Genomic DNA, 27448 nt, shown 5'->3' on the forward strand with positions numbered 1-27448 from the left:
GATATGTTTCTCCTAGAGTCACACAGGTAAAGAGTTGAATTGAAGAGTTGGAGACTCAACTTTCTCTTTAATTTATTTTTCATAGAGAGCTACGATAAATGTGCCCCTTATCCTCCATGCTTGCTTCCTTTTCATGCCCATTCTCTCTCAGAGAATTGTGGAGAGGAGGAAGCCAAGAATTCCTATCTTAAACCTCCTAACTTCATTAGCCATGGAAAATACAAACCAACTGCTGTAGCTTTTCGATTTCTTGGAATTTGCCTCAGAGAAGTAACTGAGAATGTGCTAAGGATTTAAGGATGATCACTGTTGGTTGCATTGTTAAAAATAAGGCAAAGGTTTCTCTGAGTAGCCAAAGCAATCCTGAAAAAATTAAAAGGAGAAAAATTGAGGAATTTTCTTCCCAGTCTTTAAACTGTTCATATGAAATGGCAATGATCAAAACAGTTTGACTTTGGCATCAAACCAAGCACACAGACCAATGGGATAGAACTGATAGTCAGATGTATGGAGATTTAATTTGTGATAAAGGAATCAAGATCATACGATGAAATAAAAGAAAGCCTCCTGAACAGATGGCTTCAAATTTGAAACTAAAACTTATTTACTACCATACATAAATGTTAACAAAAATAAAGGTTTTATCCATTAAAATCACATAAAAAGGGGCTGGAGAGATAGCATGGAGGTAAGGCGTTTGTTTACCTTGCATGCAGAGGTTGATGATTCGAATCCCAGCATCCCATATGGTCCCCTGAGCCTGCCAGGAGCGATTTATGAGCATAGAGCCAGGAGTTACCCCTGAGTGCTACCGAGTGTGACCCCAAAACTAAAATTTTATAAAAAAAACTGAAACCATAAAATGTATGGACCTAATGTTTGTGGACATGGACTACAGAGAATGCCTTTAGCATACTGATTTCAAAGGCAAAGGAAGCAAAAGCAAAAATAGAATTTTATAAAATTAAAAATGTTTTGCTATAGGAAAAGAAACCAAACAAAAACCCCATACAAACATAAAACATAAAAAAAACAAAGAAAGTGCTCTGCTATAAGCCCATTGCAAACCAGATGAAGAATTAATATCCAAAATACATCAAGAACTCATATAACTCACTAACAAACAACCTAATTAAAAAATGAACAGAATTTTTAATTTTCTACTTCTTCAAAGAAGACATATAAAAGATAAAGAGCACCTGAAAAAAATGTTCGATTTTACTTAGTACCAGGGAGCTGCGAAAACATTCTCATGTGTGTGAGAATGGCTTATATCATAAGGAATGGACACAATATGTGTTGGTATGAGTGGGAGAAACAAAAATTCCCATACAGTATGTAGGAATATAAATTGGTGCACCTTCTTTAGAAAATAATATGGAGATTCCTTAAAAAAACTTCTCAAAATAGGGTTGGAGATATAGTACAGTGGGTTGAGCATTTGCCTGGCATGTAAATAAATCTGGTTCAATTCCTGGCACTCCATATGATCTCCTGAGCAACACTAAATATGATCCTAGAGCAGAAAGGCAGGAGTAAACCTTAAGCACATCAGTAGGAGTGGTTTCCTAAACCAAAAACCAGAACAATAACACCCCCAAAGTATAAAAAAAAATAAACCTAGAATAGAAATACCACCTAACCCAGCAACACTATTTTCAAGTATTTGCGCAGAAATATAACACATAGCACTAAAGCTGAAAGATTTTTGCATAGCACTGTTAGTTCATAGCAAAAAATATGGAAACCATCAAATTACCACACTCAGATGGCTGAATATAGGAGTTGTGCTTAGGGGCTAGGAGATAGTACATGGATTAAGACACGTATTTTTTCCCAGAGAGCTAGCTCAGCAGTAGAGTGTTTGCCTTGCAAGCGACCAACCTAGGACAGACCCTGGTTCGATTTCCAGCATCCCATATGGTCCCCAAGCCTGCCAGGACCAATTTCTGAGCCAAGAGTAACCCCTGAGCGTCACTGGGTGTGACCCAACAACAACAAACAAAAACAAAAAAGATACTTATTTGCCTTGTAAATTGCTGACCTTGTCTCAGTCAGTCTTCAGTACCACATATGGTTCCCCAAGCAACACCAGGTATAAGCCCTGAGCACCACTGAGTGTGACCCCAAACCAATAAATACATCTTTGGTGTATATGCACAGTTAAATATAACTAAGTATTAATAAAAGGTGAAATGCCTTTTTTTTATAACACAGAACAAAATTGAGGGGATTATGCTTGGCTAAATAAGCCAAAAAGTGAGACTACTACAGGATAGTTATATTTCATTTAGAATATACATGACCAAAAACAAAGGAATTTAACTATGTGGTAGGATAGGTACATAGGGGACCACATATTCTAGCAGCCCTGGGGGTGAGGGAAGTGGATATGGGAGATACGACAAAAACAGAGGTGAAGGGAAGACAATTTGGTGATGGGAATCCCCCCTGATGTTATGTAAATATTTAACTAAAATATTATTGTCAACATGTAAACCACTATGATCAAAATAAAAATTATATAAAAAAAATTATAACAGGAGGGGCCAGAGAGATAGCATGGAGATAAGGCGTTTGCATTGCATGTGGTTCAAATCCCGGCATCCCATATGGTCCCTCTAGCCTTTCAGGGATGATTTCTGAGCATTGAGCCAGGAGTAACCCCTGAGCACTGCTGGGTGTGACCCACAAACACAACAAACAAAATTACAACAGGAGAGAGTTGTGGACCAGGCCAGGAAATAATTTACTGGACAAAGCACTTGCCTTGCATATAACTGACCCAGATTTGATTCCTATTCTTTTAATGTTCTTCAAGCTTTTTGGGAGTGATCTATAAGCAAAAGGCCAAAAGTAACCCATAAGCATAACTGGTGTAGTAAAAAATAATCACGACAAAAATAATTTAGACTCTGAAAACAGGGGGAATAAAAGTTATCAGATGGGAAGGAGAAGGAGGGTAGAAATAATACAGGAACCATTGATGAAAGGTAAAACAGAATTAAATAGTTAATGTTTGGATACAACCCTAGAAACTTCAACTATAGGAAGTTGGTTACATAAATTATCTATTTACTAGTAGAGGAGAAATACATTAAAATATTGGTCTTTTAAGGGAGGCACCAAGACCAAACAGGTGCAAAACTACTAAGTAGTAAACTAGGTACAGAAGGGACCACATTTTCTAGCAGCCCCGGGGGTGAGGGAGGAGGATTTGGGAGGTAGGACGAAAACGGAGGTATAGGGAGAACAAATTGGTGATGGGAATCCCCCTGATTTTATGTAAATATGTACCTGAAATATTATTGTCAACAATATGTAAGCCACTGTGTTCAAAATAAAAATTATATTTAAAAAATATTGGTCTTTTATAAAACTTACTCAGAGCATATTTACTTTAAAAAGTTGATTAAAATTACAAAACTACATATATAATAGTGATGATATGAGGGCTAATTTATATCTTGTTCTTTTCTTATAAATATTTTGTAATTTATCTCTGGTGAAATTATTTATCTCTAGTGAGATAAATTATGGCTTGCTGATATGATTCAAATAAAGTAACACAAAATAACCCAAAGTCAGGAAAAAAACCACATGTTCTCCTTTTGATTTAATTATTTGGGAGAATATTTGGGGCCTCACATAGACATGCTTAGGACCTCACATAGACATGCTTAGGACTTATTCCAGGCTCTGCATTCAGGAATCATTCCAGCTGGTACTTGGGAAGTCATCTAGGATACTAGGGATAAAACCTAGGCCTCATCTTTTATAAATTAAAAAAATATTTTGATTTGTATCTCCCTGATGATTAGTGATGTGAAGCATTTTTCATGTGCCTTTTGGCCATTTGTATTTATTCTTTGAGAAAGTGTCTGTTCATTTCTTCTCCCCATTTTATAAGGGGATTAGTATTTTTTCTAGTTAAGTTCTGTAAGTACCTTGTATATCTTTTATATTAACCCCTTATCTAATGGGTATTGGGTGAATAGCTACTCCCATTCTGTGGGTGGTTCTTGTATCCTAGTCACTATTCCCTTTGAGGTGCAGAAGCTTCTCAGCTTAATATCTGTTTATCTCTGCTTCCACTTGTTTGGAGCGTACAGTTTCCTCCTTAAAGATGCCTTTTGTCGCAATCTCATGGGGTGTTTTGCCCACATGTTGTTCTATAGACCTTACGGTTTCAGGTCTGATATCGAGGGGTTCCTTGCTCCATTCTTCATTTTTTGTTCTTGATATAACTGATACCGAACTACAATTATGTCTGTAATCAAGGTGTTTAAATATATATATATGTATATATATATTTGGTTTTTGGGCCACACCCGTTGATGCTCAGGGGTTACTCCTGGCTATGCGCTCAGAAGTCGCTCCTGGCTTGGGGGACCATATGGGACACCGGGGGATCGAACCGCGGTCCGTCCAAGGCTAGCGCAGGCAAGGCAGGCACCTTACCTCTTGCGCCACCGCCCGGCCCCAAATAAATATATTTTTAAAAAACAACAACAACAAAAGTATTTTACAGAATTACTTACAAGTGGTGTCTGGAGCTCTGGCGATCACCTGACTGAGTTGTTAGTCATTAGTATTTTAGCATATTAGAATTTTACCTCTGTGCTCATATCCACCTGGGTCACATTCAGTGATTTCTGGCGTAGGGGCATATAGTGCTGGGGATACAGCCCTGATCACTATGCTAACTGCCTCAGTTTCCATTTTTTATTTGTTTTTTTTTATTTGATTTGGGAGATGCTCAGGGCTTACTCCTGACTCTGTGCTCAGGTATCATTTCTAGTTAGCTTGGGGGACATTTTGGGGTGCTGAGGATCAAACCCAAGTCTGCCACATGCAAGGCAATTACCTGTCTTCTGTACTTATGCTTATGGCCTCTAGTTATTTATTTTTGATGGCAAAGGGGCCCAGGCTTTCCCAACTCTGGACATCATACATGGGGATTTCCATACTTCACTCTACCACTTGAGTCACATCCCCTACTTCTTTTTTTCTTGCGAGGAGACCCCCTAAGAATGACCTAAGGCTACTCCCAGTGAAGTTCATTCCATGTAGCCAGCTGGTTAAATGATAGGGACCAAGGAGACAGAGCTGCTCAGGCCCTTTGATGCTGGTGTCATGTGGGCCGTTAGAGACCCATCCATTAGAGATATACATCAGTACTACAATGGTACAAGGATTCACACTGGTTTTTGGTGCAGGCAAGACATAAGATCCTGAATGCTTTACTATTTCTCCAGTCTCCACTTCACTTCCTTAAAGAATTTCTTGGGGGGGGAATATATAATTTATATATCCCACAAAATAAATGAACCGATAATTCTCACATAAGGATTCTTTACCCTGAAAAAAGTGTCTTCCATAGAGGCAGGTTGGAGAAACTGAGGACATTGGTGCATGAAGGTGGACACGAGTGAAGGGATGGATACTAAAAAGTTGTATGACTGAGACACATCCATGAGCAACTTTGTAGCTTTTTACCCCATGGTGATTCAATAAATTAAAAAGTAATTCAAAAACATTCTTTCCTGGCCTCTCTCCTTTTCATTTTCTTTCCCCAAACATACAACAGACATATATTCAATGCTAAGAGGGAACATTACAGACTGACTTAGATGTCTAGCAAATATATTAGAGATAATTTTTAAATTTTGGTCATTTTATTACGTGTGCAGCACTCCTCACTCTGAAGATGTATCTGTGAGAAAATATATGGTTACACTTATTAATAGTAATAATAATTACATTATTATTTATGAGAGGTGAGTTTCAAGCTGAGCACTTTTTTTCAGTATGCAGGAAACTCAGTATCTTTGGAATTTTTTTCCCTTATTGAATTTCATTTGAATTACTTATAACTCTATGGATATAGGCAATTTATTTAGCATCTTCAAATTCAGGAATCCCATCTATAAAAAAGACATCATAGCATATCCATTCTGCAGTAGATCTGTTGTGCAGTGCTATGGATTTGGACATGGCATTTATAAAAAATAGCTTGGCAATTGGCTAAGCAATTATTAAAGATTATAAAATATTTATGTATTATTATGTTTTTTGGTGTTTTGGGCCACACCTGGTGATGCTCATAGGTTACTACTGGCTTTGCGCTCAGAAATCACTCCTGGCTTGGGGGACCATATAGGATGCCAAGGGATCGAACCGCGGTCTGTCTTAGGCTAGCACACACAAGGCAGATACCTTACCACTTGTGCCACTGCTCTGGCCCCAATATATATACATATATATTATTAAAGATTAAAGAGCCTCAAATTAACAGACCTACAGGACCAAAAGTGGTAACAGTGGGAGGAATGTGCACCAAATTGCAATGAGTATGTCATAGCCCTACACATACGCTAACATACAACTCATTCACAAGCACACCTATTACAACACACACCCACTTTGATGCCATCCTACTTACCGAAGCAGAAACCTCATCCAACTGTCGCCCACCATGATTGGAAACAATGATGCCCTGGACATTGTGCTTCAAGGCTAACTCTGCATCTTCTCTTGTCAAGATCCCTTTAAGGATGATGGGCAAGTTAGTTAAGCTCTGGAACCAGGAAAGATCATTCCAGGAGATGGATGGGTCAATGGCGGTCATCTGGAGATTAGGCATTCCACTTCCCTGCTGAGAAGAAAGAGAGCCTGCACTTGGAACAAACTCCTCCAATACTGCTTGATATATTTCAAATATGACAAAGTGGGAAGGTCTCCACTTGTTTTTTAATTTTATTAGAGCAATTTAATGTACTATATCAATAACAGAAAAGAAAAGGCCTTCAAATTACATAATAGATGCTGTGAAAATATTTTTTTTTTTTTTTTGGTTTTTGGGCCACACCCGATAATGCTCAGGGGTTACTCCTGGCTATGTGCTCAGAAGTTGCTCCTGGCTTGGGGGACCATATGGGACACCGGGGGATCGAACCGCGGTCCGTCCAAGGTTAGCGCAGGCAAGGCAGGCACCTTACCTTTAGCGCCACCGCCCGGCCCATGTGAAAATATTTAACAAGCTTAAGTGACATTTATGATTTCAAACTTTCAATAAAGGGGAGACAGAAGAAATATATAATGACGTCATGTACTATACACCCACAACTAATATTATGTTTAGTGTTGAAAAATTATATTTTTTTTCTTTAAACATTAAAACAAGACTAGGGTGTTCAATATCACCACCTCAATTTAATTTAATTTAATGTTAGAAGTCTTATCTAGAAAGATTAGATAACTACAGAAATGAGAATCCAGATCAGAAAAGAAGTGAAAATATTATTAGCGATGATATGGCAGTCACTTGTCTGTTCTCATTGTATCTGATAACATTTTAATGGATTCTTTGGGTTTTCCAATTCTCCACTTAATTTTTATAAAAATAGTTAAATTCATTTAATGACTGATCAATGTTAAAATATTGTTGTTGGCAATGCATATATCAGTATATTTTAAACTACAATGTAAACATTTCCCTAATAAAATAGCAATATACTGGCTCCAATTTTTATTATAAAGAAGCAAAAATATTATATACTAGATATTCCTGTTTTTTTAATTTATTTTATTTTTTCTTATATCTTTATTAAAGAATCATGATTACATATTTGTAGTTGGGTTTTAGTTATATAAAAAAGAGTATTCCCTTCACCAGTGCAACCTTCCCACCACCAATGCCCCCATCTCTATCTTCTCCCACTTGCCTGTATTCAAGACAGGCATTCTATCTCTCTCACTCACTACCATTGTCATGATAGTTGTCAGTGTAGTCATTTCTCTAACTGTACTCACCACTCTTTGTGGTTAGCTTCATATTATGGGCTGAGACCTTCCAGCCCTCATCTCTATTATCTCTGTGTATTACTACAATAATTATTTTTTTACTTTTTTGGAGGTCTCCACTTACAAGTGTTAAAAGAAGAACAATAATATCCAACAAGAGTTCTCCCACCTCCTTTTGATAACAAAATTTTGTTCTAAGAAAAATGATCTTAAAATAGAAAATAATTGTTATTTTAATTGTGCAAAAAATAAGCATTATATCTCTAGTCCTACTTATAATTATGCTAGCATTGGAGACAAAGATAAGACCTAGTCCTCAAAGAAACCAGGGAGTACCCCCATTTGGGGGGACTTGCCTGCACCTCAACCTGAGATGTGTAATGCCTTTATTTGACTGTTTCTTGCTTCTTTTCCCATTGGAGAAACCTGTATTCTCTCTTGAGCACATAACATGCAAACTCTTCTCATAATTCCTACTTCAAATAGATAAAAAAAAGAATCCTCAAGACTTAGACATTGAAAAAGCAAAAGCATGATTTTGCTTTATCATGTAAACAAATCATCAAATAAATCAAATAGATATCATCAAAGGACTATCTCAGACATGCACAGGCATCATAAGAATGAAGAAATACTTAAATCATTCTAAATAAGATATCATTTATTTATCTGTTATCTTTTTTTTTTGCCATAGACATCAAGTATCTGCAAATATATCCGTTTGAAATTTGAGATAAAAAGGAAAGGATTCCAGAAGATTTGTGGCCATTTCATAACTAATGCATCTAACAACTGACTCACAGAGTTGGAAATCACAGTAGCCCACGGACAGGGCTGGGAGCACTGTTTCTATTCTACAAGGGGGGACAACTTTGCCATAATTTGGTTCCTCTGAGGCACTGTGAGATTTTAACAGAGAAAGTGCCTAGTTCAGAAATTTCAAGTAAATGTGTTGCAATGGCTCCATGCATAAAGTCTAGGTGTGAAGAGATTTTGATGTCTCAGTTCTCAAGACAAACAAATTGGGCCGCAACTGGCTGCACTACAAAGGCCAGTCATCATGGCTCTGAATATTTCCGTGGGCCATCCACACCTGTCATTTTCTAGGTGTGCCATAAAGTGAAAAATGTTGGCAGAACTCGCTTCCTTACTCTCTTCGACAAAAATCCTTTTCTTCCATGCAAAAAAAAAAAAAAAAAATCCTTTTCTTTTCTTATCTCTCGGCTTTCCCATTTCTCTGGCCAGAACAGTCCTGGTGACAGTTTGGGCAGCTGCAGGGGTGAGAATATTTTGTTTTACATTCTGCTCTTCTGCAAGCTTGGGGGAAGCAAGAACCAGATCCACATTATGAGCTGTTGCATCCTCACTGTTAGATATAGAGCAGACACTCAATAAATTCTCCTGGCCAGAAACAAAGAAAGGAGAGGGGTGGAGATTGGTCCGTCAAAATTTGCCTGCCGATTTGATTTGCTGCGTCTTATCTTTCCTACCTCTTGGGGAGACTGGAGATTCTTTAGCAGTAAGTTGGTTTTCAAGTCCAGTTGGTTTCGGATATCATGTCGCCGGTTGCCAAGAGTGGGGACATCCACGGTGATCACCAGAGCTTTAAACCCCAAAGATTCTGCCCTCTGGATCAGCTGTTTGTTCAGCTGCCTGTCTGGCTGCACATAGAGTTGGAACCAACGGAGGCCCCTGGGAGCAGCAGTGACAATGTCCTCCAAGGTGCAGCTGGCATAGGTGCTGGTAATATAACAGACATCAGTTGCTTGGGCAGCTGCAAAGCAAATTCACAGCTCAGTTGGTGGGACAGAGGCACTGGACTAGAGTCAACTGCCTAAAGTGGATGGTCCTTTGCCCTGAGACTAAAAATCAGGCCTGACTTCATTTTTATTCCTCTGTAGGTCGGGGATAGGGAGAAGATGGACCAAACTGATCCCATTCAGTTGTCTGAGTTCCCCTTTGGACAGCATCCAAAGACTCCTGGTGCATACCTCTAGCTGTGCTCATTTCGCCATCAGTACAGGCAAGGCGGTGGAAACCTGTGGGTGAGATGCCAATGGGGGCGCTGATCTTCTCCCCTTGAATTGTAGTGCTGATGTCCACCTTTGACATGTCCCTTAGGTACCGAGGACGGAGCTGAATTCTGTGCTAGACAACAAAGAAATAGCCTGTCTATGTAGGGTTAGGTTTCATCAGAGATACTGCTGCTGAAAATTCCAGATGTACTTGGTACATATCTACCACACTGGGGTAGTCTCTGTTGGCATCTTTTAGGCAGTCTAGACTAACTGGGTGCTTCTCTACTTCAAGAAATTTAAAAGAAAAAGAAAGTTGATGTGGGGGCCAGACCAATGGTGCAGTGGTAGGGTGTTTGCCTTTGGTTCAATTCCTAGCATTCCATATGGGTCCCCCAAGCCAAGAGTGATTTTTGAGCACATAGCTAGGAGTAACCCCAGAGCATCACCAGGTGTGGCCCCCCCAAAAAAAAGTTGATGTAAGACTTGTAATTGACATCGGTCACAATAAAATTATTTTAAAAAGTTGATTGTTGGGGCTTGAATGGTGGCACAAGTGGTAAGGCATCTGCCTTGCATGTGCTAGCCTTGGATAGACCTCAGTTCGATCCCCTGGAGACCCATATGGTCCCCCAAGCTAGGAGTGATTTCTGAGCACATAGCCAGGATTGTCACCAGATATGGCCCCAGAACCAATAAAATAAAATAAAATAAAAAGTTGATTGTCATTCAACTGGTATGGCCCCAGAACCAATAAAATAAAATAAAATAAAAATAAAAAGTTGAAACATTCCATCAGTACAAAAAAAAAGTGTCCAATATCTAGTGAGGACTCCAACAATAATGGTAAGCACCACAAACGCACAAAACAAAACAAAACAAAAAAAAACCCGCCATGGTCTTGAGATAAGAAACATGACATAGCCCATAAAGAAAGAAAAGGAAAGAAGAGAAAAAAAATAGGTATATCTGGGGACAACAGCTTCAATAACCACACCCAAACAGAGAAATTGACCAAAAATAGTTAGGTAAGTAAAAATAATAATAATAATAATAATAATAATAATAAATAAAAGTAAAAAATAATATATAAAAATCATTTTCTTTTTTCTCCTTCATCCCTCAAATCGATGATAAAAGCCTCTAGAAGGACTCTGCCCACTTATGGAGTATTAGACTTTTACCCCAGTTTACTACTTTTCTCTTCTTCAAACCAAACCATGTAAATTTAACTAGCTAGGCCTGCCTCCCAGTTAGAGGAGGGAAATTAGGGAGACATCTAGACCAATCAGATGCAAGACTACTATGTAGTAGGATAGGTACATAGGGGACCACATATTCTAGCAGCCCTGTGGGTGAGGGAAGAGGATACGGGAGATAGGACAAAAACTGAGGTGTAGGGAGGACAATTTGGTGATGGGAATCCCCCCTGATGTTATGTAAATATTTAACTAAAATATTATTGTGAACAACATGTAAACCACTATGATCAAAATAAAAATTATATTAAAAAAATAAAAAGTTGATTGTCATTCACAACATTATTAAGGGCTATAGCTAAATTTCATATGCTATAAAAATTACCACAACTGCACATCCCCAGAAAGCCTCTTGAAATGTCGTGATTTGCCTTAGCCCTGTTATTTCTTTGAATTTCAAATGTGTACATGATCCACACCATCCCTGCCTTGCTCTGCCAGAAGCCATGTTTCAGAGTCAAGCCACCCTGACCAGAACTCTCAGCATTTGAATGCTGCGGTTATTTAATCACAACAAGAATTAAAATGGAAAAGGAGAAGCAGGAAAGAATTTTGGGTTGCTTCTGCCAGGTGAGAAACTAGCCCCCAAGGTAATTGGAAGAGGGTCAGAGTGATAGTACAGTGGATAGGGTGTTTGCTTTATAGGGGGTCAACCTGGATTCTAACCTTGGCATTCTTTCTTTGAGCCCTGCCAGGAGTAACCCCTAAGTGCAGAGCCAGTACTGCTGGGTGTGCCCCCAAACTAAACAATAAAAAGGTCACCTAAAAAAAGTTCAAATTCCAGGAAATGGGTTTGTGAAGGTAGAGGTGAATTCTTTTTCTTTTTAAGGTTTTTACTTTGCTTTAATTTTCTTTGACTTAATAATAAAATGAGAAACAAGAATATATGAATAAAGACAATCTAAACACATATTTATTGCAAATACTTAAACTCCTTATGGAAAACAATTTATCTAGATCTGTGAAAAATAGAAATTTTTAAAATGGTGTTAACATCAACTTCTCTGTACATTATCCTCAAATTTTAAAGTTAATGGTTTCATATTTTAGGGTTTGGGTCACACCTGGCTCAGTACTCAAAAATCGCTCCTGGCAGGCACATGGGGGACCATATGGGATGCCGGGATTCGAACCACCCGTTCATTCTGAATCAGCTGTGTGCAAGGCAAATGCCCTACCACTGTGCTATCTCTTCGGTCCCTGGATCAGTAATTCTGAAGTGTCAAACCATTCATGCAGACCAGCCCTTAGTTGGCACTGAGCTGGGTGTGAGAAGTTTCTACTTTAATAGGTCTTTGTAAACCTTATTGGAATGCAGGGCCGAGAATCTGTGGCACTCAGTACTGCCCTGAGACTGCACTCAGATATCACTCTTGGGGGGCTTAGGGAACTTTATGGGGTGCTAGGTATAGAATCCAGGTCGATCCTTGCTGCATGCAAGGCAAGTACCCTACCACTTGTACTTTCTTTTCAGCTCTAGAACCATGGTTTCTTTCTTTTTTATTTTATAAACTATTTTAAGCATCATGATTACAAGCATGAATGTCATTGGATTTTAGTCATAAACAGAACACCCCCTTCACAGAACCATGGTTTCTGATTCCTGCTTGTTCTTAGAGTCATAACTTACTTCTTTATCTTTAAACCCTTGCATATCTCTTAACTATGTGAGTGAAAGCACATCAAATTGCCCTGGCTGAGAAGGGAATACAAATATTAATCCTATATTTACCTAGGGTTAAAAAAAAAACAACCACTCAAAAACAAGGCCTTGGGGTTTAAGAGAATTAAAAGGGGAGGGATGAAGTTCAGAATAGAGAAGCAAAGTCTGTGTTCTCTCTTTATCGTCCCTCGTGCTTTTCTAAATAAACTTCAGTGCAATAAAAATGATCTTTCTTCATTCTTTCAGCTTCTGACTTTCTTTTCTCTGTGCTGTTAGAATGATGTGATCCTAGCCAGGCATTTCCCCCAAGCTCTGGTGGCTGAGACGGGTAGAGCAATGAGATGGAAACACTTTTCTCAAGCTTCCCTTATTCCTATGTTACCATAGATATTTTAAGATTTGTACACCATACAATTTTTTTTATAATTTATCAGTTCTGTTGGTTTTTTGTTTGTTTGTTTGTTTGTTTTGGTTTTGGGGTCACATTCAGCTGCACTCAGGGGTTACTCCTGGCTCTGTGCTCAGAAATCACTCCCGGCAGGCACAGGGGACCATATGGGATGCCGGGATTCTAACCACCATCTATCCTGGATCAGCTGCATGCAAGGCAAGCACCCTACTTCTGTGCTATCTCTCTGGCCCTCTCAGTTCTGCTGTTTCAAAACAAAACATATCATTTTTACATGTTACAAATTGATCCCCGTCTCCCCGAACAACTAAAAACAAGCTAAAAAATCTTCCTGCCTCTACTCTTTAGCTTCTGGACTATGCAGAGATAGCTGGTGGCTGGATATGGGCTCTGTGTTACTGTTTTCTGACCTCTGTTCAGTCCTCCACAGTTTTTCTGCCTTAATCTTAATTGTCAAAGGCCAACATTGCTTAGATATTTTTCCCTCCAACTTTAAGCCTCTCCCCTGTGTCCAATCTCTCTCTCTCTCTCTCTCTCTCTCTCTCTCTCTCTCTCTCTCTCTCTCTCTCTCTCTCAAGTCAGCAGTTGTGAAACTCAGGAGATTTAGATTTATCCAACTGGTCTCTACCTGCCCAGATTACCATGAAGACCCTGGGACTCTTGTCCTTTCTCGTCAGATGGCAAAGTTGCTAGGATGCAGGAAGGAGTGACAGTGGCCAATAAGTACTAGTGCATCAACATCAAGATGAATTCTCTCTCTGTAGTCACCTACCCCTGAACCCAAAGAAACTCCAACAACATCACCACAAAAACAGTTGTTCTGTCTTAAACCTTCTTATGTTTCTCACAAGCACCGTTCTCTTTCAAACTTTCAACCTGGCCACCTTAGTTTAATGAAAGAAAGGATCCAGAAGACCAAACTTTTTAAATGCTGCAACGTTGTCATCTCGTGTGACGCCTTCACCAGCTCCTCCATCAATATAATCCCAAGATGATTTTGACAGGCGCTCTCGGGCAAGGGCCTGGAAGTCTGTCAAACATGCCAGGGGCATTTCTGAACCTTCAAAGAAAAAAGCCAAAACAAAAATAAGCAAAACAAAATAAGAACACTTCACATGGACAGGGTAGGTCTAGCATGAAGTTTTGTGCTTTGATATTCTCTATATTCTTTATCTTCATGGAGTCTCATAAGCCAAAGATGCAGGGGGTGAGACTACATGTCTCCATTCTTCATTCCCATCCCAAGTCCTGATTATTTGGTCTTTGAAATTTACCTCTCCCCCCCCTTATTTTTACACCTTTTGCCTAAGATTTGGTTGAGAATTCCCCACCTCCTAAGAGATGGTTGTGAAAATATATTTGTTGCTTAATGTCCAAAGTCAGATATTTTGTTTCCTTCAAGTTTTCAGTGATCTTTCTAAAATACAAGTCTGGTAATTTATCTGGTTATTTCTAATGACTCTAAGTACATGTATCACAACACCCCCAAATTTCTAAAATATGACTCTAGTTCCTTGTCTTGGTCAAACCGCCATGAGAATTCTTGAACATGCTGGAGGGTTTTTTTCTATCTCTGGAATTTTTTTAAGCAGGAAATATACCTGAGTGGTACCTTTGGAACTTTATTGACAATAATATCTATGAGTTCCCAGGAACCTCTAATGTCTGAGTTGCCTGGGACTATGGTTTATATTAAAGAGGAAATTCTCTGACTCCTTGACTTGGTCATTGAGCATATTGGAAATTTTGAGGCCAGAAGAACATGCTACAACATATTACCTGCATTCATTTTTATTACCAGTTATAGCTCTATAAACTTGAAACTTGATGTTTAGGCCCTACTGGAGGAAAAAGAATAGAATTTGGGTAAAATCTCTAGGTAGCTGCTGAACAAGTGACACGTTGGTTGCACTCAGTCACAGCATAGAACCCTTCTGCATAAGAGAATTCTGTATGGCAAGGCTAGAAAATCTGTGGAAATCCTTGACAACTGAAAAATTGAAAATTAGTCTAACAACTTAAGTAAAAATGAAATTATTTAATTTAATTTATTTTGTTTTAAATTTTGGGTCACACTTAGCAGCGCTCAGGGGTTACTTGTGGCTTTGTGCTCAAAAATCAATCCTGGCAGGCTTGGGGGACTATATGGGATGCCAGAGATTGAATCTGGCTTTGGCTGGTTTAGTGCAAGGCAAATGCAATAGACACTATACTATCACTCCAGTCCCCCAAATCAAATGATTTTTAAAGCCATTGACTGAAGTATGGAGACTGGCTTTAGGAATTAGGGTCTTAAACTCAACTGCTATAGTGGTTATCAAGGTCAAATAGAATGGGAGAAATTCTCCTGGGAATAGAGGTGGAAGGAGGACAACATTGGTGGTGGGAATGTCCTTGATTCAATGTCACTATGTACCTAAAATACTACTGAAAAAGATTTGTAATCCACTTTGGTCAAAATAGAAATTATTAATAAAAAAAGAAATCCTGATATCTTGATGACAATAGAGATGGTCTGAGGGTCAAGATATATTTAATCAAATAAGAGTAACCCCAAATGCCCACGTACAGGACTAAGTAGAACAATTTTATTTTGCAGACAGAACTGCCTCTGGGATGAGCAGGGTTCTGGATGGAGGATTAGAGAACATATTTTAAGTACACCTATAGAGCTATTTATATAGAAAATGCACATTATTGTGGGTTAAAAACAATGTATAGAGGGCTAAATTGAGTTTGACAATGTAGAGCAAGCATGTCTATCATATTTCTATCCAACCTTTTGAGAATTCAACAACTTTACTTCAATCACTAAATCATTGCATTTTTCAAATGTTGTTATGATCATCCATGTCTATAACTCTCCATAAAAATAAGCTAACAGACATAAAAGAAAATTAAGAAGGAATTAAACTTCCTGAAGGTCTGTTTGAGAGGTTAGACCTTGACTGGAGTTTGAATCTGAGAAGTGGGCTTTGGGAGAGTTTCCATCATTTGCTTGTAAGACAACCATGTTTACGCTGTGTTTAATCATGGCTTATGCTGATCATCTACTTTCTCTGGAAATCTGGAATTTTGGTATGAATCGGACAAAATCTCTATGACCAGCCCCCAAAACAACAAAAATCAAAACTTGGCGTTAAGTCTCCACACTGAAGTAGCCAAAGTTTCATACATTTGTTGTCGTTTTGTTTTGTTTTGTTTTGGGGCCACACCTGGTGACGCTCAGGGGTTACTCCTTGCTATGCCCTCAGAAATCACTCCTGGCTTGGAGGATCATGTGGGACACTGGGGATGGAACCTAGGTCCATCCTGGGTCAGCCGTATGAAAGACAAATGCCCTACTGCTGTGCTATCACTCTGGCCCATACAATTTTCATTAACTCCTTTATAGTACAATGGGCAAAGCTCTTGCCTTGCACATGGCTGACCCAGGTTCAATCCTGGCATCCCTGAGTACCACCAGGAGTGGTTCCTAAGAGTAGTGATTCCAGGAGTAACTTCTAAGCACTGCTGGGTGTCTCCCCCTCTCTCACCAGGGGGGGAAAAATGGAATTACCTGTCTAGAAGTTTAAAGCCAATAAAAAGTAATAAAAAGTTATAAAAATAATAAAAAATAATAAAAATAAAAAGTTTCTCCCAGAGATGCTCAGGAAATCACTTGGTGCTAGCAATTGAAACTGGGCTTCCTGCATACAGAGTATGCACTCAAAGATTATTTCTTCTACCTTGTCTAAAAAGAGGAAAAGTAGGAGAGACTGTTAAAGCTTTCTTGATTTAGAATTTGAGCTAATTTTAGTTCATCTAATCTGTTTAGTTGTTTTTTGTTTCATGATCATCATGGTGAGTTATGATCATACCAGTAACCCAAAGCTAAAATCAAACAGCAAGGACATTCACTGGTACCAGTGCTAATGATTTGAAGTTGAAATTATTTTCTGAACCTGAAAAAGGACACAGACTAAAATTGGCAGACAATTCAAAGCAGTCTTAGCCTTCGTTAATATTGCCCTTGGACCAAACAGTCCAGCTAGATAACAACTGCTTCCTTCAGAGATTTCGTGATTTATAATTATGTCAATTTAGAAATTCTGAGACTTCTCCACACTCATAAAGTGGAAAGGGCAGTGGAAGAGGAAGACAGCTAGCCAATTGAACTGGCTCCTCCTAGTCTTAGTGTCAAGAAACCAAGGAATCATGGCATGAGGATCCTCTTTATTATTCAAGATCATGGTTTCATTCCCACTATGAAGTGCTTGGCTGCATAGTGCCCTCAAATGATATCATTTGACTATCATTTGATATCAAATGATATCATATGACTCTAGTCACCGAGCTACACAACAACACAAAAAAACACCTCCAGACTACAAAAATCATAATCAAAAACCAACACAGAACCCAGTCATGCTTAATGAGTGAAGATGGATGAGGACTTTTGAGAGGAAAAGTTGAGAATGTTTTAAGGAGGCCAAAGAAATAATAAAATGGTCAGCCAGTAATACACAAGAGAATATGAGAACAGAAATTAGGGAACTATAAGCAGAAATAACAGAATTCAGAAGTAATAGAGTCCAGTAAGTGAAATGAAAAACTCATTGGAAGAATTTATCAGAAAAAAAAATATTAGCTGATGACAAAAATTAGTGAGCTCCAAGATGAGATAAAGAGGAAGGAGAAAATAAAAAAGATGAGATTTAGTAAACTTTCAGACAAGAGCAAAAGATGGGAAAAAGTCTCAAAATAATGAACAGTGAACTAAAAGAACTTTGGGCTGAATTCAAGAGAAAGAACATAAGAATCAATAGGGTCCCCTAAGGCCAAGATGACAACCCTAATAAAGAATTAAAAGTCAAAGATACCATTGCTGAGATGTTCCCAGAAATGGAGAATGCATGCAGCCACATCCAGGAAAAGCAAAGGATACCAGATAAAAGATATCCAATAAAAGCACTCCAAGACACATCTTGACCAGAATGACAAAACCACAGATAGAGATATAATACTGAAAGTAGAAAGATCATAGACCAAAGGAACACCCTTTGGATTTACAGCAGATTTACCAATGAACTCCTCCAGGCTCAAAGACTGTGGTGGATTGTAGTAAAAAAAGTTCTCTGGGGCCGGGCGGTGGCGCTAAAGATAAGGTGCCTGCCTTGCCTGCGCTAGCCTTGGACGGACCGTGGTTCGATCCCCCGGTGTCCCATATGGTCCCCCAAGCCAGGAGCAACTTCTGAGCACATAGCCAGGAGTAAGCCCTGAGCGTTACTGGGTGTGGCCCAAAAACCAAAAAAAAAAAAAAAAAAAAAAAGTTCTCAAAAAATTAATGCATTACTATGAATGATTTACACAGCCAGATTTTTATTCATATTAGAAGGAATGATACACAACATCACAGATAAACAACTCAGGAAGTTCATAGACTCAAAACCATTATAGCAAGAAGAAAACAACGTACTTTAATCCCATAAATATGCCAATGGCATGAAATTCCATGACAACAATCTATCTCAATGTCAATGGACTAAATGCACCACTTAAAAGTGGGGGCCAGAATAATAGCACAGTGGTAGGGCATTTACCTTGCAGGCAACTGACCCAGGACAGACCTCAGTTCAATCCCAGGCATACTATATCGTCCTGGAGTGATTTCTGAGCACATAGCAAGGAGTAAACCCTGAGCATCACTGCTTGTAGCCCAAACACCAAAAAAAAGGAGGAGAGAGAGAGAGAGAGAAAGAGAGAGAGAGAGAGAGAGAGAGAGAGAGAGATGGATTAGAATATTTAATCCAACATTCTGCTACCTGAAACATGCACATTTGAGCAGTTAAAGCAAATACAGACTAGAGTCAAAGGTTGCAAGACAACTCATTTTGGGGGGGGGGCACACCTGGCAGCTCTCAGGAGTTATTCTTGGCTCTGTGTTCATAAATAACGCCTAGCAGGCTCGGAGGACCAGATGGATGCTGGGAATAGAACCCAGGTCTGTACTGGGTTGGTCCCATGCAAGGCAAATGCCTTACCACTGTGCTATTGCTCTGGTACCTGAAAGATAATTTTTTAAGCAAATAATTCCCTCAAAAATACTGGGGTAACCATACTTGAATCAGACAACATAGACTTAAGGCCAAAGGCTGAAAAAGGTTATAAAAGACAACTAAATCTATTTCTTCATGATCAAGGGATATTTTACATCAGCACTCAGACTCCTAAACATATATGCACCCAATGAAGGACCAACCAATATTTAAGGCAACTGCTAAGACTTGAGAAAGTCAATGATGGCAAGGCAATAGTAGTTGGACACCTCAACACAGTTCTGTTGCCTCTTCATAGAGGAATTAGATTCTTCCAAAAACACTCCCAGTTTCTATAAAAAATATCATCATCCTGATACCAAAAGTGGACAGAGACACTACACAGAAAAGTGAATTACATATTAATATGTCTGATGAACACAGACGCAAAGATCCTCAAAAAATGCTAGCAAATAGAATTTTTAAAAAAATTATCAAAAGGGGGTCTGGAGTGACAGTACACTGGGTAGGAATTTGCCTGAATGTGGCTGACCTGGGTTGGATCCCTGCATTCCATATGGTCCCCTGAGCCAGCCAGATGCAATTTCTGAGTACAGAGACAGGAACAACTGCTCAGCACCACTGGCTGTAGAACAAAAAGCCAAAAATATTTTTTATTAAAAAGATTATACAGGGCCCGGAGAAATAGCACAGCGGCGTTTGCCTTGCAAGCAGCCGATCCAGGACCAAAGGTGGTTGGTTCGAACCCGGTGTCCCATATGGTCCCCCGTGCCTGCCAGGAGCTATTTCTGAGCAGACAGCCAGGAGTAACCGCTGAGCAACGCTGGGTGTGGCCCAAAAACAACAACAACAACAACAACAACAAAAAGATTATACACCATGACCAAGTAGGATTCATTCTGAGGATAAAAGGATGATTTAATATATGCGAGACAAGACAAGACAAGGTAATACATCCTATCAATGAAATAAAAAATAAAATGATATGATCATACTACTAGATATAGAGAAAGCATTTGACAAGATCTAGCACCAATTCATGATAAAACTTCCAACATAGTCAAAGCCATTTACCATAGCCCACAGCTAACATACTCAATAGTTAAAAACTAAAACCTTTCCCTTTAAGATCAGGAACAAGACAAGTTTGCCCATTATCAGTGTTTATTCAAAGTAGCACTGGAAGCATCTTTAATAGCAATTACAGAAGAAAAGGAGATCAAGGGCATCGAGATAGGAAAGGATAAGCTCTAGCTATTTGTGGATGACATGATACTATATTTAAAGTTGCTACAAAAATAAATGTCGAGAAATAATAAATTTGTATAGTAGAATGACAGGCTACAAAATTAATGACAAAATCCCATGATTTTTTACTATGCAAATCATGAAAGAGAAGATATTGTTATTTAAAAAGAATCACGTGACTTGAACCATCTTATTCTGCCTCACAAATTAAGGGGAAAATAATGAAGAGCACCAAGACTAAACAGGCATATGAACATTGAGTAGAAATAAAAAATGATCAGACTTAAACACCAGATCCAAAGCCAACGACAACAGAATCGATACCCAATCTACAACAAGCTAGGCACAGAGGGGACCACTTATTCTAGCAGTCTGGGGGAACAAAGGTGGGGGATATGGAATGCATGCTGGGAACAGGGGTGGAGGGAGGACAACATTGGTGGTGGGAATGCCCCTGATTCAATGTCATTATGTACCTAAAATACCACTGTGAATGATTTGTAATCCACTTTGGTCAAATAAAAATTATTAAAATAAAAAATCCTATCCACAACTATGCTTAATAAAAATAAAGTACCACAAAATAAACAGCTAAAAACAAATGGGCATACATTAACTTAGAAAACCTCTGCACCTCAAAGGAAATGATGACTGGGAAACAAAGACAGCCCATGATTGGGAGAAATTATTTATCTACCAATCATCTGATAAGGGGCTAGTGTCAATGATAAATAAGGCACTGGCAGCATTTTGTAAGAAAAAAAATTCAATCCTATGAAAAAATGGGGAGGAGAAATGAACAGAAATTTCCTCAAAAAAGAACTATAAATGGCAAAAATACACAAAAAAAATGCTCTGTTTCACTAATAATCAGGGAGATACAAATCAAAACAAGAAGATATCATCTCTAACAACAGAGCCTAACACACATAACGATAACCAGTGCTAGCATAGATGTGGGGAGAAAGGGACTCTCATTCACTATTGGTAGGCATATCAACTTAAAAACAGTTTAGACATTTCTAGAAAATATCTAGAAATTGAACTTCCAAATGACCCAACAACTCCACTTCTTGGAATATATCCTCAAGGCCCAAAAGCAAATAGAGATAAAACATTTGCACCCCTATGCTCTTTGCAGCACCCCATACAATAGCCTAAAATCTAGAAACAATCCAGGTGTTTAAAAGTAGATGAATGGATAAAGAAACTATGTCACGCAAATGAAAGTTTACTCAGCCATAAGAAGACATAAAGTTATGAAATGTTCTATTACATGAAGGAACCTAGAGAATATCATGCTGAGAGCAAATTAGCCAGAGGGAAAAAGACTGACACAGAATGATCTCTCTCATAAGTGGGATATAAAGAAACATAGTGGTGAATAATGAATGCTTAAAGACAATGGAAACAAAGAACATGAGGACAAGTAGAAAACTTGAAGAGACTGGGCATAGGACAGGGGGGTTGCAAACTTCTATGGTGGAGAGAGAAGCATTCAGTCAGGAAAATGTAATACTGTAAAGTAGTAAAGTGTTATATATGAAACCCTGTAAGTACCAGTACTGTAAAGCATAGAGCAAAACATATTAAAAACTATAAATGCATCTCTTAGAAGAAGATTGGGTATTGGCAGCAGGGAAGTGGACATTGTGAAGGGACCAATGTTGAAGCATTGGATGCCTAAAACCCAATCATCTTTAAGTTTCAATATGACTAAATAAAAAATAACAGGGGTGGAGGGAGGACAAATTTGGTGCTGGGGATTCCCCTGATTCAATGTTAATATGCACCTAAAATATTACTGTGAAAGATATGTAAACCAATATGGTCAAAATAAAAATAAAAAAAATGTTATTAAAGTTGGCAACAGCTATCTTGTAGGTAAATACCCATTTATGTTCAAAATAAAGATGACTTAATATTAAAAATGAAAACAAAACAAAGGAAAAAACTCTGGGGGAGTTTGAATTCCAGTTTTTATAGCTTTTATTATGTGACCCACGCTACGTCTAAGCATTCTGCACAAAATCCATGGCCTAAAATCATAAGGCAGTTATAGAGCTAGTAAGAGGAGGCTAAAGATTGCCTACTGACTGGCCTCCAGGTGCAGACTTTGAGACTGCCCCTCTAGGAATTTGTGCCACATTACCCAGTGGACCAGTAATGGAATAAAGTAGCAAGATGGCACTTTAGAACCTTCGTTTGAGTGAAAATTATAGTTTTAAAGATTGTTGGAAAATGCTCTCAAGAAAAGAGGCTTTAAGCTTCTTCATCGTCTTAGCCTTCCAGCTTTTTGCAATGGGATGCTGTAGCTGGAAGTTTAGATGTGAAAAGAGGTATGACAGAGGGAAAGGTTGGAGCTATCGAGGAAGGACTGAATCTGCAGTTTTGCCCTCAAAGATGTGCCCTGGTTTGGCCTGGGTTAGGTCAAGGTGATCTTGAAATTTTAGAAACATCAGGTTAGCAATTAAGAACATCACAGTCATTCCAACATCAGAGTGGCGCAATAAAACAATGATAACACATTCCTGGAAGTGAGGGTTCCCATGCTTAGTTTCTGGAACATTTCCCTAGGCCCAGGGTCAGGTTAGGTCTCTTCTTAATACACTGTGAACTCAGAAGCCTTTCTAGGCTATGATGGCCACTTTTATTTTCGTTTTAAATTTATTTTTATGATCAGTCAACCTAGTAGGCCTGAAACATGGGGTCTATCTTATGCCAAAACACTTCAGAGGTGAGGTTTCTGATTTTTCTAGGCCAAAAGTTTCTCCTTCCAATTTCTTCCATATTTTGCTGTGCCTATGCAAACAACAACTGCCACACAAACACACTTCTTCCTTTTCTTCTAGTCCATATATTACCTGAAAAAACCCAAAAGAGCTTACTAAAGCTTCTGCTATTGAATTATTTATTGGTGATTTATTTATTGTATTTTTTTGGTGATACAATATAATTGTCATGAAAATATCTGTTAATGAACTTTCCTTTTTTTTTTCCAATTCTTTGGCTTTTTTTTTTTATTTTAGATCTTCTATTTTCTTTATTTTTTTGAAAACTTTGCTTCCTGTCATCCTGAAACAAATGTATTATGATCAGCTATGTCAACTAGGATGTATTTTCTTTTAATAAATTTATTTTTAAATAATTTATTTTTATGTAATAGCAATCTCTACTATTCTTCTATCCCTCAATTACTCTCATTAGCTAAGTTTTGTTTCCTGGTTAATAATTTTCCTCCTGACTTCCAAATAAATTTTACCATAAAGGAGTTTTACCATAAAGCTTTGGTTCTTCAGAATTTAAGTCCTTCCTTTCTTTTCACCTGGCAGCCTAGAGGCCTTATTGTGCAAATTGGCCTGCCCTGCACTCCCTCTACTGCTGTTGGCCAACATTGTATAACTTGTCTCAGAACCATTATCCTTTAAAAGAGGTTATGATTTGATACCAAACCTGTGCTCCCTATTTTACTACATACAAATATCTCTTCCCCTTCCCTCAGTTTCTTCAAACTATCGACTATTGTTTTAGAGAAATCTTTCTCACTTCTTCCTTTGCCCCAATTTCTCCTATTTCCTTCCCTTTTCCAATTACAAACCATAAGAGGTTCTATCATATTGTGTAAGATTAATTTTTGGCATCTGTTTTTGTTTAAAGGAACAAAAAAGGAAAAATAAATAAGTTTCATTAGATTCAATAAAGATTCTCCAAAGCCATTGAAGCAGTCTTGGAATAACCTGAGGATTGATTCTGCACTTAACTTTCCTTTAAACTCTTTACCTCGAATTAAACATATTTTACTACATCCTAATAAAAAATATTTAAATAATTTTTTGGGTTTAAGTTTAGCCCAAATCATTAACAATACAAAAGAATTCCTTTATATAGATTTGCATTGCAAATATACAAACTTTCTAATACTTCGTTCCAAGTGGGTCTTTTACAGTCACCTGGGAATCTAGTCACTTAATATAGCATTCTTTCTATGGGAAAGTATGTTTCGAATAAATGGCTTCCAAGTAGAGTTTTGGAGTATAGCCACATTGCAAGCTGCCTAAATTATGCTGGGGACCATATAGGGCATTCAATGGAGCTATTGATTCAAGAGCTCATTTGGTATTTTGAATGGTTGGAATTTTTTTATATTGTGTGGAGATGTGGGAAAATGTGATTATGTAAACAACAAGCATAACATTTCCTTAATAATGATCATTAAAATTGCAAATTGAATGCTTCTTGATGCGCATGAGATACATGATTTTATGTACATTTTATCTTTCACTAGGTACATTAGGAACATTACTTGATGTATATTTGTATTTCACTCTATAGAATAATTCCCAGATATAAATATTATTCCTGTCTTATAGGTCAGAAATATCAGAAGTTTAAATTTCTGTACCCAATATTACATGTTTAGAAATATTTAAAAAATAATTTGGGGGGTCATACCCGGCTGTGCTCAGGGGTTGCTCCTGGCTCTATGTTCAGAAATTCCTCCAAGCAGGTTTGGGGGACAATATGGGATGCCAGGATTTGAACCACCGTCCTTCTGCATGCAAGGCAAATGCCCAACCTCCATGCTATCTGTCTAACCCCTAAAATAATAATTTTTTTTAAGGCTGCACATGTCAGCTCTCAAAACCTACTTCTGACTCTGCACTCAGGGATCACTCCTGGTAGGGCTCAGGAGAACATATGGGGTGCCAGGGATTGAACTAGAATCTGCTGCATGCAAGACAAGCACCTTACTTACTGCACTCTCTAGTCCCAGTTATTTAAAAAAAATTTTTTTAAATTTTGAGCGAGATCACACCTGGCATGCTCAGGGTATGCTCCTGCTTCTGTGGTGTATTCATTTGCTGAACATGATATATTAGTTTTTTTCTTTATGGTAGTGTCATACTTAACCTGCCAAGTATACCTAAGTGCATGATAAAAATTAGAGATTAAAAGTAAAATATGAAATGGCCGGAGTGATAGAGTAGTGGAAGGGCATTTGCCTTCATGTGGCTGATCCAGGATGGACCTTGGTTGGACTCCCAAGCATCCCATATGGTCCCCCAAGCCAGGAGCTATTTCTGAGTGCATAGCCAGGAGTAATCTCTGAGTCCCCCCACCCCAAGAAAAAGCAAAAAAGAAAATGAAATGCCATCACTTTCTGCTCTCAAAAAACTTATAGTCAAAGGAGAAGCAATATTTCTTTGGCTTGTGTCCTATTATTGCTATGATATAGTTTGTGCCCTTTTCTGGACTAAAACACCCAAGTATATGGGATATTCCTAAAGTCTTCCAATTTGAAATAGAGAAGATCTACTCTCTATCTAGACTTACCACACCCTCTTTCTCATCTGTCTGTAAATATGAATACCTCTATATCACAAAAATTTTGCCAGGATCAGAGAATTGTACACTACAACCAACATAGGTTGTAGTAATGTACACTGCAAACAATTAAGGGGTTTAGGAGTTTTTGCATCCGATCAGAAAAAAAAGATGATATCAAAAGCCTTTGGTTCTATCCTTTTTTCCTTTCAATACTTTTCACTTTCTTTTTTGTTTTTTAATAATAATTTTTTATTTTGACCAAAGTGGATTACAAATCTTTCACAGTAGTATTGTAGGTACATAGTGACATTGAATCAGGGGCATTCCCACCACCAATGTTGTCCTCCCTCCACCCCTGTTCCCAGCATGCATCCCATATCGCCCCTCCTTTGCCTTCCGGGCTGCTAGTATAAGTGGTTCCTTCTGTGTCACAGACTTATTTATTTACTTATTTGTTTATTTAGGCTACACTTGGCTGCACTCAGTCGGTGGCTCTGTGCTCAGAAATCACTCCTGACAGGCTCAGGGGACCATATAGGATGCCGGGGATCAAACCTGGGTCCATCCCAGGTCAGCCTCATGCAAGACAAACACCCTACTGCTGTGCTATCACTCCATCCCCACACAGACCTTATTGTTAGAGGAAATTACTCCCCAGTTTAAAACAGTTTTTGTTTGTTTGTTTGTTTGCATGTTTTTTGGCCACACTAGGCAGTGCTCAGAGGTTCCTCCTTACTTTGAGCTCAGAAATGGCAGGCTGAAGGAACCATATGGAATGTTCAGGATCAAATTCAGGATGATCATATGCAAGTCAGTACTCTTCCTGCTATACTATATCTCTCTGGCCCAGATTCCAAACAAATGCATCTGTACAAAAAAATGCCAACCCTGTGATCATTTGAGAGGCATTTACTTCTTGTAGCCATGTCAGTTCACCTTGCCAGTGGTCAGAAAGCAGTAATAAAGGTACAAAGTAATTTCCACAGGAAGAACTTTGTGTTTCCAGGTCTTTTTGAAGTACTGTATTTTGACCCATATTTTACTCTGAAGGACTTAGGTTTCATCAGATGGTCACAAGTTTCTGTGACTTTACTTTAATGAGCATAACCATCTCCCGTAATGTGTTCAAAATGGGCCTCTTTGTCAATACCCGGAGGATCTTACAAACTATCTCTACCTGCCATTATTTTGTGCCAAACTTTTGCCTTGTAAACTAAGTTAGCACCGACTCTATTTCATACCACCCCACCTTTGTTCTTTACCTCCTCACTACTGCTCTCCTTTCCCATTTCCCAGCTCATCGAAGACACCCAACACAAACCTGGTTGTAGGATCTTCCTTGCTTGGACAATGTGTTGTTCAAGACAAGTCTAAAGTCTGTTCCCTGAGGATGTTCTCACCAAGAGTTGACCATTCCTTGGAAAGCCATGAATCCAAAAGAGGTTCAAAAGCTAATGGTTAATCTTTTTGTGGAAGCAGCATCCAGCTGGGAAGTAAATGAATAACTCAGTAAACGAAATAAATTTAGTAGATAAATAACTTATCCACAACGAGGTCAATTTTGAAATAAATTTGGTGTTCTGAATGGTAAAGTTACCTCAAAGTCAACTGAAGGTCCTTATATTTAAAAAAAAATAAAACCGACAACAACAAGTGTTTGCTTGGTCTCAAGTTCTATATTC

The 27448-nt window shown here is 38.4% G+C and overlaps 1 protein-coding gene across 1 annotated transcript in view; it reads right to left on the reverse strand.

The window, feature by feature from the left end:
* Nucleotides 1-27147, reverse strand: part of HAO2 (hydroxyacid oxidase 2) — a 37797-nt gene extending 10650 nt beyond the window's left edge. The window contains exons 1-5 of the mRNA XM_049765981.1: nt 27088-27147; nt 14074-14212; nt 9798-9949; nt 9297-9580; nt 6446-6655 (exon numbers count right to left, since the gene is read on the reverse strand). Coding sequence (XP_049621938.1) covers nt 6446-6655; nt 9297-9580; nt 9798-9949; nt 14074-14204 — 777 coding nt within the window. The 5' untranslated portion in view covers nt 14205-14212; nt 27088-27147. The remainder of the gene's footprint in view (nt 1-6445; nt 6656-9296; nt 9581-9797; nt 9950-14073; nt 14213-27087) is intronic.
* Nucleotides 27148-27448: the final 301 nt, after the last annotated feature.

The sequence above is a fragment of the Suncus etruscus genome, chromosome 19 (genome assembly GCF_024139225.1).
Source record: "Suncus etruscus isolate mSunEtr1 chromosome 19, mSunEtr1.pri.cur, whole genome shotgun sequence".
NCBI classification, from domain to species: domain Eukaryota; kingdom Metazoa; phylum Chordata; class Mammalia; order Eulipotyphla; family Soricidae; genus Suncus; species Suncus etruscus.